Genomic DNA, 19,694 nt, shown 5'->3' with positions numbered 1-19,694 from the left:
GTTGCGGCGGACACCGACAAAGTAGGCGGTCGTCTACTTTCCTTCAGTCACACCTGGCTCGCGGTCGTCCATGACAAGTGGGTCAGGGAGCTGGAGTGCTCCGGATACAAGATAGAATTTTCGTCCCAGCCCCCCCCCCCCCGACACGTTTTTTCCGGTCCTCACCCCCCAGGAAAAAGGTAAGAGCCTTCCTTCGGACTGTTCAGGCTCTGCAGAGGGCCGGAGTCATCATTCCGGTCCCTCATCACAAAAGGTTCAGGGGTTTTTATTCAAACCTTTTTTGGTTCCAAAGAAGGACGGGACGATGCGGCCCATACTGGATCTCAAACTGTAAATCAGTTTGTCAAGGTACGGCGATTCCGAATGGAATCTCCAATCAGTTGTCGCTTCCATGGAAAAAGGAGAGTTCCTAGCATCCATCGACATCAAGAACGCTTACCTTCACATTCCGATCTGCCCATCCCACCAGCAGTTCCTGCGTTTTGCAATTCACGAGGAACACTTCCAGTTCGGTGCCTTGCCCTTCGGAATCGACACCGCCCCCAGGGTCTTTACCAAGGTCATGGCAGCTGTCATGGCCATTCTCCACTCTCGGGGAGTGGTGGTGTTACCGTATCTGGACGACCTGCTCATCAAGGGTCCGTCCCTTCCAGCCTGCGAGGAATCCGTGGATATCAGTAAATACACTTTCTCGCCTGGGCTGGAAGATAAACTTCGAAAAGTCTTTCCCAAAACCGGCCCAGCAGATTTCCTTTTTAGGAATGATCTTGGACACTTCCTGCGGGTTGGTCATTCTCCCACCAGAAAAGATACAAGCCTTACAACAGGCAGTGCGGACTCTTTCCCGACCGGTTTCTCACTCCATTCGTTTCAGCATGAGAGTTCTCGGAAAGATGGTGGCAGCGATGGAAGCAGTTCCATTCGCACAATTCCATCTCTGTCCCTTACAACACGCGTTGCTGTTAGCTTGGGACAAGAACCCGTTCTCCCTGGACTTTCGGTTCCTTCTGTCCCTGCGGGTCAGACAAGCCCTCAAGTGGTGGACACTGAAGTCCTCACTGAGTCTTTTTTCCAAAGACATACTAATAGGGAATTTTAGATTGTGAGCCCCATCGGGGACAGTGATGAAAATGTGTGCAAACATAGGTTAGCGCTATATAAAAATAAAGAAGATTATTATTATTATTATTATTATTATTATTATTATTATTTTTCTCCCAGTAAGATAGTTGGTAGTAACCACCAACGCAAGTCTTCTGGGCTGGGGTACGGTCTTTCGTCACCACACGGCACAGGGTCGTAGGTCAACTTGAGTCACGTCTCCCCATCAACATCTTGGAGATACGTGCGATCAGATTAGCTCTACGGAGTTTTCACCATCTCCTCGCAGGTCACCCCATCAGGATCCAATCCGACAACGCTACAGCTGTAGCGTATATCAACCGCCAGGGAGGTACTCAGAGCAGGATGGCCATGCGCGAAGTGAGTCACATCCTCCACTGGGCCGAGACCAACCATTCGCCCATCTCAGCAATCCACATCCCGGGCGTAGAGAATTGGGCGGAGGATTTTCTCAGTCGCCAGGGCCTTGCCTCGGGAGAGTGGTCTCTTCATCCGGAAGACTTTCAGCAGATTTGTAATCGTTGGCGGACTCCGGATGTGGATCTCATGGCCTCAAGACTAAACAACAAGGTTCTTCGATTCATTGCCTGATCGTGCGATCCATGTGCCATCGCAGCGGACGCCCTGGTTCTGTCGTGGCATCCGGCTCCCGTACATCTCTTTCCCCCCCTTTTCCCTTGCTTCCGAGGGTCATCAAGAAGATCAGAACAGAGGGAGTACCAGTGATCCTAGTCGCTCCAGATTGGCTGCGCCGGGCATGGTAAGCAGAACTGATACAACTGGTCGCCGACGTCCCCTGGCGACTTCCAGATCGCATGGATCTACTCTCTTGGCCCGATTTACCACCAGAATTCCGGGGCCCTGTTTTTGACGGCGTGGCCGTTGAATCCTGGATTTTAGCACAGGTTGGGTTCTCTCACGACGTGATTTCCATCATGATTAGTGCGAGGAAGCCTGTGTCCATGCACATCTATCACCGCAACTGGAAAAACTTTTCATGGTGCAAGGATCATGGTCGTTCTCCTCTGGTGTTTTCCTTTCCGGCCATATTGGAATTCCTTTAATCCAGATTAAAGTCAGGCCTCGCAATTAGCTCACTCAAGGGCCAGATTTCGGCCTTGTCAGTGCTATTCCAATGCAAAATTACCACCAAACTTCAGGTCAAGACGTTCATTCAGGGAGTCTCCCATGTGGCGCCTCCTTATAGAAGGCCATTGGAGTCATGGGATCTTAACCTGGTTCTCGGGGCCTTACAGGAAGCTCCTTTCGAACCGCTACAGGACGTGCCACTGACCATCCTCTCTTGGAAGGTGGTCTTTCTAGTGGCAATTGCGTCAATCAGATGAGTTTCAGAATTGGCGGCCCTGTCCTGCCGCCCTCCATTCCTGAACTTTCATCAGGACAAGGCAGATCTCAGGACGTCCCCCGTCCTTCCTGCCCAAAGTCGTATCCTCTTTCCATCTCAATAAGGAAATTGTTTTGCCTTCCTTTTGTCCGGCACCAGTCCATCGCATTGAGAAGGCCCTCCACACACTGGATGTGGTTAGGGCTCTGAGACGGTACATCTCGCGGACAGCTCCCTTCCGCAAGTCAGATGCCCTGTTCATACTTCCAGAGGGGCATAGGAAGGGTCTAGCCGCTTCAAAAGCAACGCTAACCAGGTGGATTCGCTTGGCGATTCAAGAATCCTACCGTGTCAGGAACCCGCCTGTCCCAGTAGGGATTAAGGCGCACTCTACCCGCTCAGTGGGCGCCTCTTGGACCATTCGGCACCAGGCCTCGGCAGAACAGGTCTGCAAGGCTAAGACTTGGTCCAGTCTGCATACTTTTACAAAACATTACCAAATTCATTCTCAGGCCTCTGCGGATGCAGCTCTCGGCAGACGCATCCTGCAATCGGCAGTACCACAGTGTTAAGTCAGTGGTACATGGGGTATTAGCAGATGTATGCTCCCACTGTCTCTGTGTCCCCCAATGAGGCGAAGGAGAAATAGGGATTTTTGTGTACTCACCGTAAAATCCTTTTCTCCGAGCCAATCATTGGGGGACACAGCACCCACCCTGTTTAGCCTATTGGCTCACTGTAGCATTCTTAGGTTTTGACATAGTTATGGTTATTGTTGACTGTTCTCTGTTTAATGCTCCTACTGCTTTTTTCACCGACCTGGAGAAATCTTATCCAGCGAGAGGGTGTATACTGCAAGGGAGGAGCTAACTTTTTTCTGTGTTCACTTAGTGTCCTCCTAGTGGCAAGCCGCATAACACCCACTGTCTGTGTCCCCCAATGATTGGCTCAGAGAAAAGGATTTTACGGTGAGTACACAAAAATCCCTATTTCTCCAGCGTCAGTCCTGCTGCTTTCTCAGTCAGCCTGACAAGCTCACGGCAGGTCATGAAGGCTGACTGAGCAGGACTCCGAGAGAAAGAGAATTTTCTCCTTCGCCTCATTGGGGGACACAGAGACTGTGGGTGTATGCTTCTGCCGCTAGGAGGCTGAAACTAAGTGAAAAAAAGAGCTTAGCTCCTCCTCTGCAGTATACACCCTCACCCCTATTGCAGACGGAAATCATTTTTTTGCTTAGTGTCCATGGAGGCACACATCTGTTTTTTTTCTCCAGACCTTTTCTTCGTCTTTTTCCCATGAATATGTGACAGGGGCAACGGATCCTATTGATAGGGTCCGATTTACCCAAACCAACAACGGGCGAGCACGTGAGTGTGTCGCCTCCACGTATCCTCTCCCGCGACGTGGGACACAATGCCGGACTTAGCCCTGACCACCCCTAGGTATTGAAACCATGGGCTGTACAGAGGCACAAGACTCCGTGCGGCCCCCACTGACCCACCAATGCTTAGACTGCGGTGCTTAAGGGGTTAGATGGAGCTAGGGTGCCTTCACCGTCCTATCTGTTTTTTTTTTTTTTTTTTTTTCTCTGTCAAAGACCCCCTCACATACTTGCGCTGCAGGCGGAAGAGGATCATTGGAGAGAGGGTCTGGGAGAGTGCTACTGGAAGTCTTCGAGCCCACTGCGCTAGCCATGCAGAGGATACGTCAGGCGGCAACCTGTAACGGCGCACCGGTCAGTAGTGCCATAAAGCCCAATCCCCCCGCGGGTCGGGTAGGGGGAAAAATCGAGGCCGCGGTTTCGGCCTGAGCTAGACCGAGGCCGGAAGTCCCGCCCCCGGGACCGCGCGTCACTTCCACCCGCCCTGCACTGGGCGACGATAGAAATCGAGGCCCCGGCTTCGGAGCGCGGCTAGGCCGCAAAGCGGAAGTACCGCCCCTAGGCTCATTTTCACAGGCTGGCGCGCACCGCAGATGCCGGCGCGCGATTTGAAGGAAGATCCACATGGGGGGCACGCTACAGGGAAAAACGAGGTGCTACCTCCTCCCCATAGACCCAGCAGCGGACGGATGCAGCATGTCCGAGAAGGAAAAGACGCACACGTTCTTTTACGCTGCATGCATCTCTTGTCGGGCTGCGTTTCCGCTGGCGCAGAGCAAGCGTTTATGCGAAGCCTGCGAATCCGAACGCGCCCAGGAGCCCTCCCCTGCGACTGCGACCAATGTGTCAAATACCCCGGAGTGGGCCCGATCACTGTCACAATCCATGGTGTCGCTTACGAGAGCAATAGAGTCCCTTCAAGCCCCAGATAAGGGCAGGGACTGTGGCTCGCTGTCTTTAGAAGGAACCTCCACCTCACTAGAGCCTCCAGCCTGCAGGGGCCGCTCTCACTCCAGGCAGACCCGGAGGAAACGAATCCACACGGTGTCGCCCAGCCCATCCGTTGCCTTGGCATCCGTAAGCTCTGCTTCTCGCTCCCCGTCACCAGTGGTTGATAGCGAGCAGACCTCGGATTGCGACTCAGATGACCCCCTTGACCTGGATACTCCATGGTCACGTGAAACAGTGGACAGCCTCATAGAAGCCGTCAATCAGACCCTGGGGATTGAGGATGATCCCGCAGCGGCTACGGGGCATAAGGTGGCATTTAAGCGCCCGCACAGAATTTTTTCCTCTCACCCTGAGTTTGAGGACATAGTGCAGCGGAATAGAGAACGTCCAGACCGGCGTTTCTCGGGTCAAAAGGCACTCGAAACAAGGTATCCGTTTGCTCCAGACCTCCGTAAAAAATCCGATAGTGGATCCGCCGGTTTCATGCCTGGCCACTAAGATCCTGTTATCTGTCTCTAGTGTTTCCTCGATTAAGGATCCCACGGACCGCTTTATTGAGAGCTTTGCTCGGTCAGTATATGAGGCATCAGGGTCTGCACTCGCTCCCTCGTTCGCAGCAACTTGGGTAGCTAAGGCCATGATATCATGGTCAGAAACATTAAACTAGATCGCGCAGGAACAGGATCTACCTGCAGAGATTTCGGAGGTCGCAGGTCAGGTGGCGATGGCCGGAGACTATGTAATTAATGCGTCTTTGGATGCGGCCGATTGTTTGGCATTTGCTGCCTCTAATGCAATCCCTATCAGAAGAGCCCTGTGGTTGAGGACATGGCGAGCCGATTCTACTTCTAAGAAGTCTTTGACTTCCCTGCCTTATCAGTTCGGCCGCCTATTTGGGGAAAAGTTGGACCAACTTATCTCCGACTCCACAGGAGGAAAGAGCGGTTTTCTCCCTCAACAAAAGGTCAAATCGCTTTTTCGTCACCCTTTTCAGGCACGTTTTCGGGCCTTTCGCAACCCCGGGTGGACTACAGGGCCCAATTCCGCCACCTCAGGCCGCCCCATCCTGGATAGGGAGCAGCATGTATCATGTAGAGCCAACCCATTGGGGAGAATGCGTGCTCAACAGGCCAGATCGAGAGGATCCAGATCCCAAAGATCATCAGCCAAATGACTTGAGGCCTTTACCAGACGACACCAGCAGGGTGGGCGGCCGCCTTCTCTGGTTTCACCACGTCTGGGCCAACGTCGCTCACGACACATGGGTAGAAGAATTGGTGTACTCAGGTTGCAAAATAGAATTTGTCAGATGCCCTCCTAGACTGTTTTTTCTTTCCCGGCTTCCCAGGGTAGATGCCCAGGCAAGGGCTTTATTGAGAGCCATCAAATCGCTCCAGCACAACAGAGTCATTATTCCAGTGCTGGAATACGAAAGAGCTCAGCAATTCTATTCCAGCCTCTTTGTGGTTCCCAAAAAGGACGGGTCGGTCAGGCCTGTGTTGGACCTGAAGCTTCTGAACAGATTTGTCAGGATCAGACATTTCCGGATGGAGTCTCTCCGTTCAGTCATATCGGCCATTGAGCAGAGAGAATACTTGGCCTCAATAGACATCCAAGATGCATATCTGCATGTTCCCATTTTTCCTCCTCATCAGAGGTTCCTACGCTTCACCATTAACGATCAACATTTTCAGTTCGTAGCACTACCATTCGGGCTAGCCACGGCTCCCAGAGTGTTCACTAAGGTTATGGCAGTTGTCATGGCCATACTGCATTCTCGAGGCATAGTCGTCTTTCCTTATCTGGACGACCTCTTGGTCAAAGGCCCTTCAATACGGGCATGTGAGGAAAATGTCAGCATCACTCTGGATACTCTTGCCCGCTTAGAGTGGTTGGTCAATGCGAAGAAGTCATCCCTTGTGCCAGCTCAGAAGATCTCTTACTTGGGAATGATCTTCGACACTTGCTGAGGGTTGGTGATTCTCCCTCAGGTAAAAGTACTGGCTCTCCGGCACTTCGCCAACCAGTCCCTCATACCATCCGATCTGGAATGAGGATTCTAGGAAAAATGGTGGCAGCAATGGAAGCAATACTTTTCGCCCAGTTCCATCTTCGCCCCTTGCAGCACGCCCTCCTGTCAGCTTGGGACAAGAACCCTTTCACGCTCGATCGGCAGTGTCGTCTGTCCTCTCAGGACAGACAGTCTCTCGGATGGTGGATAACCAGTTCCTCTCTGTCCCAGGGGAAACCATTTCCCCCAGACCATTGGCTGGTGGTGACAGCCGACGCCAGTCTCTTCGGCTGGGGAGCGGTGTTTCACCACCACACAACCCAGGGACGGTGGTCGCCACAGGAGGCACGCCTCCCGATCAATCTATTGGATATACGAGCAATTCGGCTGGCACTCCAGAAGTTTCAACACCTCCTAGCAGGCCGCCCTGTCCGAATTCAATCGGACAGCTCCACGGCGGTGGCTTACATAAATCACCAAGGGGGCACTCGCAGCAGAGCAACCATGCGCGAGGTAGGGCATGTTCTTCAGTGGGCCGAGCAAACCACTCGGTGATTTCAGCAGTTCACATCCCGGGCGTGGAAAACTGGGCAGCAGACTTTCTCAGCCGGGAGGGTCTTGCGTCCGGAGAGTGGTCTCTACATCCCCAAGTCTTCCAGCAGATTTGTCAGCGGTGGGGGAACACCGGATGTGGACCTGATGGCTTCCAGAGTGAACGGCAAGGTGCCCACATATGTCGCTCGGGCCAGGGACACGAAGGCAATTGCGGTGGATGCGTTGATTCTGCCATGGAACCAGTTTCGCCTCCCGAATCTCTTTCCACCGCTGCCAGTACTTCTGAGAGTCGTCAAGAAGATCAAGACGGAAGGTGTGCCGGCAATCCTGCTGGCCCCAGATTGGCCCCGTCGAGCGTGGTACGCAGATCTAATGCTGCTACTCGCCGACGTCCCTTGGCATCTACCAGAGCGCCCGGATCTACTTTCTCAAGGGCCGATTTGCCACCCAAACTCAGGGACCCTGTGTTTGACGGCGTGGCCGTTGAATCTTGTATTCTAACCCAGGCAGGGTTCGGGAGCGAATTTACCACCACACCTGGAAGGTGTTCTTCGCTTGGTGTCGTGGCTGTGGTGTTTCTCCGCTGAGATTCTCGATCCCCAACATCTTGGCTTTTCTCCAGTCGGGCCTAGACTCGGGCTTGGCCCCGAGTTCCCTCAGGAGACAAATATCGGCCTTATCCGCTTTGTTTCAGCGCAGAATTGCTACCAATTTGCAGGTGAAAACTTTTATCCAGGGAGTCTCCCATTTGGTACCTCCCTATAGGGCGCCTATGGACGCCTGGGACCTTAACCTGGTACTAAGTGTTCTGCAAGAAGCTCCATTTGAACAACTGCAGGATGTGTCTTTGAGGTACCTTTCGTGTCCTCATTTCAAATTAATGAGGATGTTGTCTTGCCTACTTTTTGTCCAGCACCGGTGCACCGTGTGGAAAAGGCTCTTCACACGTTAGACCTGGTAAGAGCCCTCCGGAGGTACGTGTCGAGGACGGCGTCCTTTCGTCAGATGAACACACTGTTCGTGCTCTCCGAAGGGCGCAGGAAGGGACTCGCCTCAAAATCGAGCATAGCCAGATGGATTTGTTTGACTATTCAGGAGTCCTACCGCATTAGAGGCACGCCGATTCCAGCAGGGATTGGAGCGCACTCTACTCGGGCTGTGGGCGCCTCTTCGGCGCTTCGGCATCAAGCTTCGACGGAACAGGTTTGCAAGGCAGCAACCTGGTCCAGCCTGCACACATTTGCCAAACATTACAATATCCATACTCAGACCTCAGCGGATGCGAGCCTGGGCAGAAGGATTCTCCAAGCAGCGGTGGCACGCCTTTAAACAAGAGGTGCATGTAGCTTGGATCGGTGAGTCAGTCTCCCACCCAGGGACTGCTTTTGGATGTCCCACAGTCTCTGTGTCCCCCAATGAGGCGAAGAAGAAACATGGATTTTTGTGAGAACTCACCGTAAAATCCTTTTCTCCGGGTCGCTCATTGGGGGACACAGCACCCACCCTATTAGCCAGTTGGCTCTTGTTTTGTTAAATTAATATATGTTTACTTATTTGATATAGGGGTGGTGTTATTCGTTGGACATGTTGTACCTGTATTAAGGCTGATTTTGTTATCCTCCTATTGCTTTGGCACCAAACTGATTTCCGCCCACAATAGGGGCGTGGGTGTATACTGCAGAGGAGGAGCTAACCTCTTTTTTTCACTTAGTGTCAGCCTCCTAGCGGCAGAAGCATACACCCACAGTATCTGTGTCCCCCAATGAGCGTCTCGGAGAAAAGGATTTTACGGTGAGTTCTCACAAAAATCCATGTTTTAGTACTAACAATAGCCTTCATTGGGGACTCAAGAAACCATTGATGTAGTTTTCGAATTCTTCTTACTTGGCCAAGAACAAGCTGTGTTTTTCTTTTTTCCTCGCTACAGCTCTGGCACCTCAGCCGAGAAAGCAGACCGGGTCAGTTCTGCTCCTCTGGCAGTTGAGACGCATGTGGCTAGAATAGGTTGCCACGTGCAATATGTGCAGCAGCCTTTTTTTTATGACGTTCATGGAGAAACCCCATTAAGCTCCAATTTCCAGTAGATGCACTCGCTATGCTGCATTTGTTTTCTCATGCTTAATTGGCATGAGAAAACAATGGCACATCCGCACTGCCTCATAATATAACATTGGGCCTAGTGCGATTCGATAAAACATCGCGTAACACTCTGCCGTATTGTACGCTTATGTGTGAGCAAGCCCTAAGACATATACTGATCGGCAGCATGTTTTCTTGTCGGTGGGTGTTTTATAGCCTAGTTAAACAGGCCGCAGTGGCTTCAGTTAAGCAATGAACGATCTGCACAGGAGAGTTCACAGTGAATTGGGCTGTCGTTGTTCTCGGCAGCACAGGTCTACTTTAAACAGGACGATGTGCTGCTGACAAACCAACAGATCTTTTCATCGGAAGAACGAGTGTTTTGTCAATCAGCAGCTTGTTCACACTGCATTGTTATCCTGAGATGAGCGTTTCTGTACTTTGCAGTAATTCTCCAAATCTTATTCTCCGCTCCAATTGACAAACACACGATTTCTCCCATAATCAATACTAATCCGAGATATACAGAAGTGATGTGCCACTGAGAATCACGTATGAACATGATAAAATAACCCCCCAGTACATGACGGGAATATTCCCTTTCATGTCCTCATCTGTTCGCTTTTTGTTAATCAAAGCTCTGATGAAGAGAGAACAGAGCTGAATCAATGGCGGTAATCTCTGGGGTCTCCGTACATTCAGAGAGTCACGCGGTGGGATGTTGAGCAGCACAGGCTCGGAAGATCCATCCAGGTCATTTGAAGTGTTCGCTCCACCTAGGACATCTGGAAACCCCAGAGCTCTGAAGTTAAGATTCAAGTCTATGGTTTACAAAAGTTATTCCAGGGATCACAGACTTAAAGTTATTGAAGAAAATATAAAACTTTGTAACTTCACATAAAAAAAATTATATATATTATTATTTATATATATATTCGTTATTGACCTGGTGCAGATGTATGGCGTCAGCTTTGTTAGCTGCTGAGGCATGCCAGAGACACAATTTTTTTCCATCAAAAGATAAATAAAAACATAAAAGGGGAAAAAAATGAAAATTCACGGAACGGGGCTCAGAAAAAGCCCATTAGGATGGAGAGCGGTGCGAAAACATGAAAGGAGCATTTCTGACTTCATGTCCCCTAACCATTGAGATCTCTAATGATACTAGTATAAAGGTGCTTATTAAAAAAGTGCTAAAGTGTCATGAGTTGTGTTTTATTTACTTTAATTTTTTTTTTTTAGCACTGCTGAGGCCGTACTCCAGGAAATGGACAATATCAACATCCGGAGGGGTAGTAAATCACGAGAGGTGGAGCGGCTGCGCATGTGGGCAGACACAGAACTAGTGAGTGTTTCATGTAATAGAGCTACACCTTTAGACAGCCCTTCTATTAACCCCTTTCTAACATCGGGTGTATATTTACGCCGATGTCTGACTCCCTCCATTTGATGTGGGCTCCAGCGGTGAGCCCACATCTTTCCCGGGACTTGTCAGCTGTTTTGAACAGCTGACATGCCCGTAATAGCCGCGGGTGGAATCGCGATCCACCTGTAGCTATTAACCAGTTAAATGCCGCTATCAAACTCTGACAGCAGCATTTAACAAGTTCTTCAGTCAATCGTGCTGGAAAAACGTACACCGGTGACAGTGTCACGTGATTGTGGGTCACTGGTTTGTCGGCATGACACCCAGAGGTCTCCTGGAGACCTGTTTGGTTGTCAGTGCTGGATTGCTGTGACTGCCACCCAGTGGTCAGGGCTCATAGCAAGTCAGCAATTCTACTACATAGAGGCGATCTGACCATTGCCTGTATGTAGCAGACCCGATCGGGTTATGGCAGCTTCTCGTCTCCAATGGAGGCTATTGAAGCATGCCAAAAGTAAAGAAAAAAATGTTTAAAAAAAAAAATTAAAAGTTCAAATCACCCCCTATTCAAAATAAAACAATAAGCATGAAATCAAACATACATATATTTGGGGTCGTCGCTTTCAGAATCCCCCTATCAGTAAAAAAAAAAAAAAAGGATTAACCTGATCGCTGAACGGCGTAGTAAGAAAAAAGTCAAAACTCCAGAATTAATTTTTTTTTTTTTGGTTGCCGCGACATTGCATTAAAATGCAATAATGGGCGATCAATAGATTGTGAATGATTCAGAAAAAAGGATGCAGCACTCACCATGACAGCTTGAATGAAAAGTCCTTTATTTCGTGACTATCACCTTAGATGGTAAGGTGTATCATCGGGCAGAGGCGTGAGAGAAGAGAGTACGACGGCCGTTTCGTGTTAACATTCTTCAGCGGGTCCAGGTCCGCACAAAGGATTGTCTTAACACTGGTGCCTCTATTCACATTTCTTTGTGGCTTAGAGATCAAAGATCGTATCTGCACCAAAATGGTTTCATTAAAAACGTCAGCTCAGTACGCAAAAAAATAAGCCCTCACCCAACCTGAGATCGCGAAAAATGAAGACGCTGCGGGTATCGGAAAATGACGCAATTTTTTTTTCCTTTCTTTGTAGCAAAGTTTGGAATTTTTTTTCACCACTGAAATAAAAAAGGACTTAGACATGTTGGGTGTCTATGGACTCATAATGACCTGGAGAATCATAATGGCAGGTCAGTTTCAGCATTCAGTGAACCTGGTAAAAAAAGCCAAACAAAAAACGGAAGTGTGGCATTGCACTTTTTTTTTGCAATTTCACCGCACTTGGAATTTCAATTTTTTTTTTTCCCGTTTCTGGTACACGACATGCTAAAACCAATGATGTCGTTCAAAGTATAACTCGTCCCTCAAAAAATAAGCGCTCACATGACCATATTGATGGGAAAAATAAAAAAGTTATGGCTCTGGAAAGAAGGGGAGCGCAAAAAGAAAGCGAAAAATTGAAAAACCTCTGGTCACGAAGGGGTTAAAGATAGAGGTGGCCACCTTTTGAGAACTTTTTTTTTTTTTTTAAATTCATGTATTTTAGACTAAATACCATATATTTGGGTTTCATTAAAAATGTTGCACCGTTTGCCTTCTATAGACCTCTTTGTTGCACTGTCTAATGCTGACCGCAGAAGGGGTTAACTGAGAACCATCAGTGAGCTCATTCATACTGTCAAATGCATTGGGTTTCTAACACTCTCTAAATTCTCCTTCTCAAAAACTTGAAATTTCTGCTCGAAATACCCCCAGTCTAATGTCTAGCACCCCTCTATCCTGTCCTGGAGAAGCCGACACGTCTGGAGTGACCACCTCCAATCTTACTGCTCACTTGCGGTATTATATATCCGAGCATTAGAATTTAGTTTATCATCCGCCTGTTTTATAGGAGAACATGGACATGTACTCCCGTGTCAAGAGAAGGAGGAAAAGCCTGAGGCGAAACAGCTATCCCATCAAGACTCGGCACGAAGAGTCCTCGGAGGGAGAAGAGGAGGAGGAAGAGGTTTCTGAAGGTCTCTTGCATATTTTGGTTATGGATATGTTTCCACTTTTTTTTTGTTCTTGTCCCCTACACATGTTTGTGTTCTCTCTCTAGTCCTCGTGGAGAAAGTATTAAAATTGCACCAGTGATTTAGGGGGACGGCCACAATGGAGCAACAATAGTATGGTGTTCAATCTGATGTGATGGCATCCCCCCAATTAATAAATGGAGTGGAAGCGGCCTCACCAGATGGTTGCTGTTTTTCTGAATATTACTGCGGTTTGAGAAACTCGCTACGCTGTGTTTTACCTTCATTCTGTTTCGGCCACCCCAGTGTCGCTTACAGTGGCCGCATCCTAAGTGTATCTGGCCATTGTCGTTGCAAATGGGCTTACCCATGATAGTCTTTGGCTGCCTATCCTTGGGATCGCCCGTCGATTCTTGATTTGGAGGATTTCAGATTTATTTAGAGGGCACTGTCTCTCTTCCTGATCTGATTTTTGCTGTGAAGGTCTCAATCTGCTACCTTTTCTATCTGCCTTTCTGATCCCTTTTCTCTCTGCCTTTCACTCTGCTCCCTTTTCTCTCTGCCTTTCGCTCTGCTCCCTTTTCTCTCTGCCTTTCGCTCTGCTCCCTTTTCTCTCTGCCTTTTGCCCTGCTCCCTTTTCTCCCTGCCTTTTGCTCTGCTCCCTTTTCTCTCTGCCTTTCGCACTGCTCCCTTTTCTCTCTGCCTTTCGCACTGCTCCCTTTTCTCTCTGCCTTTCGCCCTGCTCCCTTTTCTCTCTGCCTTTCGCCCTGCTCCCTTTTCTCTCTGCCTTTCGCCCTGCTCCCTTTTCTCTCTGCCTTTCGCACTGCTCCCTTTTCTCTCTGCCTTTCGCACTGCTCCCTTTTCTCTCTGCCTTTCGCACTGCTCCCTTTTCTCTCTGCCTTTCGCACTGCTCCCTTTTCTCTCTGCCTTTCGCACTGCTCCCTTTTCTATCTGCCTTTCGCACTGCTCCCTTTTCTCTCTGCCTTTCGCACTGCTCCCTTTTCTCTCTCTTTTGCTCTGCTCCCTTTTCTCTCTGCCTTTCGCACTGCTCCCTTTTCTCTCTGCCTTTCGCTCTGCTCCCTTTTCTCTCAGCCTTTCGCACTGCTCCCTTTTCTCTCTGCCTTTCGGTCTGCTCCCTTTTCTCTCTGCCTTTTTCCCCTTTCGCTCTGCTGTTTGCTCTGCTCCCTTTTCTCTCTGCCTTTTGCTCTGCTCCCTTGTCTCTCTGCCTTCTTTCCCTTATACAGTCAGCTCCTGTCTGTAAGATGGAGGCGCATGTGACGGAACCTGCTGTTCCGCGGTCTCTATTTCAGCCCCCTTTATCTCCGGACGTCCTGATCCCGCTTAGGGACCATGTTTTTTAATAGAGGAGGTGAAATGATATCTTGTCGCATGCATCTCAATCATCTTATGGAGTGGAGTGGCTTGCAGAACTGGAAGAAAGAGAACTGTACCGAAAAATGATGCATTAGTAAGTTACATGTGTCCGTTATTAAGAAGGGTTTATACCAAGACCATATTGTACTGGCTGCAGCGTTTCCCGGTCTCTGGTGATCCTGTATGAGACTGCACAGGCTGGAAGTGTGGAACAGTGCATGTATGGCACATGACGGTTGCACCAAAGTAATCTCAGTGGGAATTTTAATTTTACATTTTGATATCTTCCCTTTTTGTAAATATGGTTAAAAAATAAAGTATCCAACGCCCTTGCGTTGGGTGTCATCTCTGCCAACCGCTTAGCTGGCACCTGGCGATGCATGCACAGCTGCCAACTGACATTAATGGAGGAGAAACCTAACAGTGTGCGGAGTCTGTCACTTACTTTCCCCACACATGGACATCGGGCCCCGGAGGAGCCGTCGGAGGACGTTAGCCAGAAGCTGCCTGCTCTGCAGCGATCATCGCCACAGTTACGTAGTCTGCAGAGCGCCTCTCCAGACTGGCATTACTTGCTGGGGTTTGGCATTGTGGGCATCCAACCAACTGCAGACTGCTGCTTTCCCATATTACTGTAGGGTCTTGTGGGCTTGGACGATGAGACCTGTGTCCATGCATGGTCACCTGTGTGCAGAGAGATCCCGACCTGTTAGATACCATGGCGTATAGAATAGAAATTAACCAACGTATTCTTTGTTGGGAACGGTCGCATTGTAGAAATCCCAGATAAATAATGTTTGTCACCTGCAGAATCCCAAGAAGAAGGTGAAGATGGGGATGAAGAAGCCGAGGTAGAAGGAGAAGAAAACGATCGGCCTTATAACTTAAGGCAGAGAAAAACTGTGGAAAGATACCAAGCTCCTCCTATTGGTAAGTGATGTGTTCTGTCGTTCCCATTGTCTATGTATGGATTAGTGCACTGTTCGATGCCATACATTGACAAACTGAAAACCCTGCCGTATATTGGAGGGCAGTCTTCTGGCCTCCATCCTGTTAACAGATCCTTGTACATTTGAGTTTGCACGTTGCATAAGGCAAGCGCTGCGGGTAAAGAGCCCAACCTGATTTACACGGGTTTCCGCATGGCCAACAGTCTCCGTAGGATAATTACGGTAAAGTAACACGGGCGCTACCTATCCAAAAAACTCAGATGCAGCTGGTGAAGAGACAGGACTGTGTCGGCTCCTGTTATAAAGTCTGAGCGAAACGTATATTTGTGTGATTCACCGCGCTATGCTGAGCAGATGTATACAAAAAAAAAAAAAAAAAAGGAAATAGTACTTAACAGCAGTTATACATACTTAAAAATGAAGTTGATGTAGAATATTCTGTGTAAGTTGAGATGTCTACGTGGTAAGTAGTTTGCAGGTTTTCTGATGGTAGAGATCTCGTTTTTATAGCTGCTGATGCTATTGGAACAATGATATATTAAGGTACCAATAAAACATACAAAAGGTCACACCACTCCTTGCATGTCCACCATACTCACTGGTTGTATCTTAACGTTTATATTCTCTTCGGGGTGTTCCCTTTATGGTGGATCAATTGATACAATACTAAATATGAAGAGAATTTCAATTATTAACAGTGACCACAACCTTGATATTCAGTCCCAGTTCCTGGGGTACATATGCACGCACTTGTGCTAGATTTGTTATGCTACCCAGGTGTAAATCCTGCTAGACTCTCTATAATGGTCTTTGTTGGCTTTATTTAGAGCCAGTGTAGGGACGATATCCACTGTTGAAAAAAATGACAAAGTGCTGGGTAAGGAGGGATCCACTAAACCCACAAATAGTGCTAGCGTTCCAGTAGCCAGTTAGTCCTGGTAGGACTTCTATGCACTTACTTCTGGTAATTGCTCTGTCACAGTCTGGCTGAGGCAGCAGCTGCTGATAGAGTGATAAGCGATGCAGTGTAAGGAGGGATCCACTAGACACCCTAATTATGCTAGCGTTCCAATAATCAGCACTATTTGTGGGTTTAGTGGATCCCTCCTTACCCAGCACTTTGTCATTTTTTTCAACAGTGGATATCGTCCCTACACTGGCTCTAAATAAAGCCAACAAAGACCATTATAGAGAGTCTAGCAGGATTTACACCTGGGTAGCATAACAAATCTAGCACAAGTAAGTGCATATGTACCCCAGGAACTGGGACTGAATATCAAGGTTGTGGTCACTGTTAGTAATTGAAATTCTCTTCATATTTAGTATTGTATCAATTGATCCACCATAAAGGGAACACCCCGAAGAGAATATAAACGTTAAGATACAACCAGTGAGTATGGTGGACATGCAAGGAGTGGTGTGACCTTTTGTATGTTTTATTGGTACCTTAATATATCATTGTTCCAGTAGCATCAGCAGCTATAAAAACGAGATCTCTACCATCAGATAACCTGCAAACTACTTACCACGTAGACATCTCAACTTACACAGAATATTCTACAACAACTTCATTTTTAAGTAAGTATGTATAACTGCTGTTAAGTACTATTTCCCTTTTTTTTTTTTTTTTTTTTTTATACTTCTGCTCAGCATAGCGCGGTGAATCACACAAATATAAGTCTCCGTAGGATGTCGTGGGTCCCTTTTTGGAGAGAAGCAGTAGTTTAGATCTGTCACTTATATAGGGCTCTGGTAGGTCACACACATGACCGATAGTCCCATAGATTGGGAATGGAGCGGTGGCCGTGCATGGTTGTGCGTTATTTATCCATTCACATGGGGCGCTATGATCATGTTTCATGGTGGTCCCAGTGACCAAATCTATGACCTATGTGGTGATAAATGTTGTTGGTAGGGACAACCCCTGTCACTGCAATCAACCCATTAGTGATTTACAGGGTTTTTATGGTTTCGAAAAACTCTTATCCTGCGTCTTAAAAAAGAAAAAAAGAGGGGGCGGATTACTTGCCCTTCCCAGGTCCAGCACTAAATATCCGCCGCTGCTCCCGTAGTGGTGTTTGCAGCGCTTATAAGCAAGTCGGTGAGCTCATCAGCTCTGAGAGGCCTGCGTTAGAGCCACCGAGCTCAGTGATTGGCTGCAATGTTGATGCCGTTTTTTCGAGAGGCCGCAGTTATTACTCTATGACTCGAGCACATGTGACTATTGCAGCCATTCACAGGACTCCAGCGGTCTCGTGCCATCTACCTCGGCATCATTGGTGAGCCCATTGATTGGACCAGCGGCAGGGAGGCGACGTCATTAAAGCCATAAGATATAAATACTGGGAAAACACCTTCAAACTACAATTCTCCATACATTGCCTGGAGCAGTGGTCTCCGACCCTGGGCTGGCCATAATCTGTATGTTCTACTGCACAATATATCACAACGCTGGTATCAACCTGTGTAGGGACATAAAAGGGCCAAGGAAACGCCCAGTTGGCAATTTATTCATATATTTCCAAGAGGATTAATGGGTGACAACAGACAGTTGTACTAATTGATGATTCTGAATTGTTGTACGGAGCTTACACATTATTTTTTGATGTCGGGAGAGCCGAGAGGTTCTGGTGGGTAATACTGGAAGAATGACTGTATTTACTGTCTCGTCTCATGTGGCCATGAGCTGCATTCACTTATAAAGACCCCCCCCCCCCTGTTTTTTTTCTTTTAGAGCCAGCCCATCAAAAAAAACGACAAAGCACTTTGTTTGATACACACAGATCTCCTGCAAGAAGAAGCCATATCCGGTATGTACCTGAAATGGAGAGTGACATACACACAGGTCCAGAAATATTTGGACATAGACCGAATCTGTGATTTCAGCTCTGCAGGCCACTATTTGAGTTAAGATGAAAAAAAACTGAGATGCAATTGAAGTGGAGACTTTCAGGTTTTGCTAAAAGGGTTGAACAAAAATATCCTGTGAAATGTTTAGGAATTGCTGCCATTTTTCTACAAAGCCGCCTCATTTCAGGAGCTCAAAAGTAATTGGTCAAATGAACTTTTACCTTAAATAAAAAGTTCCTTTGTGATGCTTTGCCACCTTTACTGTAGCTGCCTTCAGTTGTTTCTTGTTTCTGAGTCTTTCTACCTTAAGTTTTGTCTTAAACCTGTGAAAAGCTGCTCAATGGGGCTGAGATCTGGTGATGACTCGGCCATTGCAGAATATGCCACTTCTTTGCTTTCACAGTGTTTTGGGTCATTGTCCATCTGTGCTGTGATGCGCTGTCCAATCCACCTTACGGCATGTGATTGAATCTGAGCAGAAAGTATCTCGCTGTACACACAGAAATAATCCGGCTGCTTCTGTCTTCAATGAGAAACAATTTCAGCAGACAGAAGGGTATCATTATTCATATAGAAAGTGACATATCAAAATTATAGAATCGTATATTGATACCCCAGATGGTGGACAGATATATGGACTGATAGCAATATAACATGAAAACCACAAAGGAAGAAAAAACGATCATCAAGTCCAAAATGCTCAAATATATAAATTTTTTATTAAATTAGTTACAAATATAGCAGCAAGTGTAGGGTGGTACAAACCAAAGTGCTATGTGCAGTTAAAAGAAAAAACAAAAAACAAACGGGACTCAGGCGTGCTGTCTAAATAATACAAAAATTATATCTAATGTTATTGTATATAAGAGGTAACATGACCCCACTAGGGTTAATATAATATATCACAATTCCCTCAAGGATATTAGAATACCAATCCTAATTGTAACACCCAAGCAGCAATCATTATAATGTGATTTCATATAGTATGAACAAAATATTGTATGAGCCTATTGAGTCTAAATATCCTTTTGCTCCGGATCTAATGAAGGACTGGTTACAGTCTCCTTCAGTGGATCCTCCTATATCGCGTCTTGCTTCCAAAACGCTCCTATCAGTATCTGATGGATCCTCAGTCAAAAACCCCTCTGACCGTCAAAGTGACTACCTTGCTCGCTCAGTCTTTGAGGATTCCGGAGCGGCGTTCTTCCCTTCTTTTGCTGCAACTTGGGTGGCTAAGGCTATGGCCGCTTGGGCAGAGGTGTTAGTCACAGCCATTCAGGATAGCAATCTTCCACCGGAGGCAGCCAACCTCGCCAGTCAGATATCTAATTCCGGAGACTTTGTAGTTAACGCTTCATTAGATGCGGCTAATTGCGCTGCATAGGCAGCTGCGAATGCGGTCTCCATTGGAAGGGCCCTATGGCTCCGGGACTGGCGGGCAGATTCCGCTTCCAAGAAATCGTTAACCTCTCTGCCTTATCAAACTGGTCACCTATTTGGAGAGAGTGAATTCATGGGAGATCAACATCCAAAATGCGGAGACACCATCACATGTTTCTCAACGCAGTGATTCTAGGGCAATGCCCTCACCCTTATGGGAAATATGTAAATATATGCAAAACTTCTAGTCTTCTAC

The 19,694-nt window shown here is 47.7% G+C and overlaps 1 protein-coding gene across 3 annotated transcripts in view; it reads left to right on the top strand.

Moving 5' to 3' along the window:
- ATAD2B (ATPase family AAA domain containing 2B) overlaps window positions 1–19,694 on the top strand; it is a 190,857-nt gene that overhangs the window by 43,133 nt on the left and 128,030 nt on the right. For 2 of the 3 annotated variants that reach the window (XM_073568305.1, XM_073568303.1), the window contains exons 5-8: window positions 10,687–10,789; window positions 12,761–12,887; window positions 15,069–15,188; window positions 17,943–18,018. In XM_073568305.1, coding sequence (XP_073424406.1) covers window positions 10,687–10,789; window positions 12,761–12,887; window positions 15,069–15,188; window positions 17,943–18,018 — 426 coding nt within the window. The remainder of the gene's footprint in view (window positions 1–10,686; window positions 10,790–12,760; window positions 12,888–15,068; window positions 15,189–17,942; window positions 18,019–19,694) is intronic. The other variant, XM_073568304.1, reaches the window with a different exon arrangement.

Source organism: Dendrobates tinctorius, unplaced genomic scaffold (genome assembly GCF_039654945.1).
Source record: "Dendrobates tinctorius isolate UK_male_01 unplaced genomic scaffold, ASM3965494v1 ptg000021l, whole genome shotgun sequence".
In the NCBI taxonomy this organism is placed as follows: domain Eukaryota; kingdom Metazoa; phylum Chordata; class Amphibia; order Anura; family Dendrobatidae; genus Dendrobates; species Dendrobates tinctorius.
Note: the sequence above shows the minus strand (reverse complement) of the source record. Positions and strands in the feature narration are given on the sequence as shown.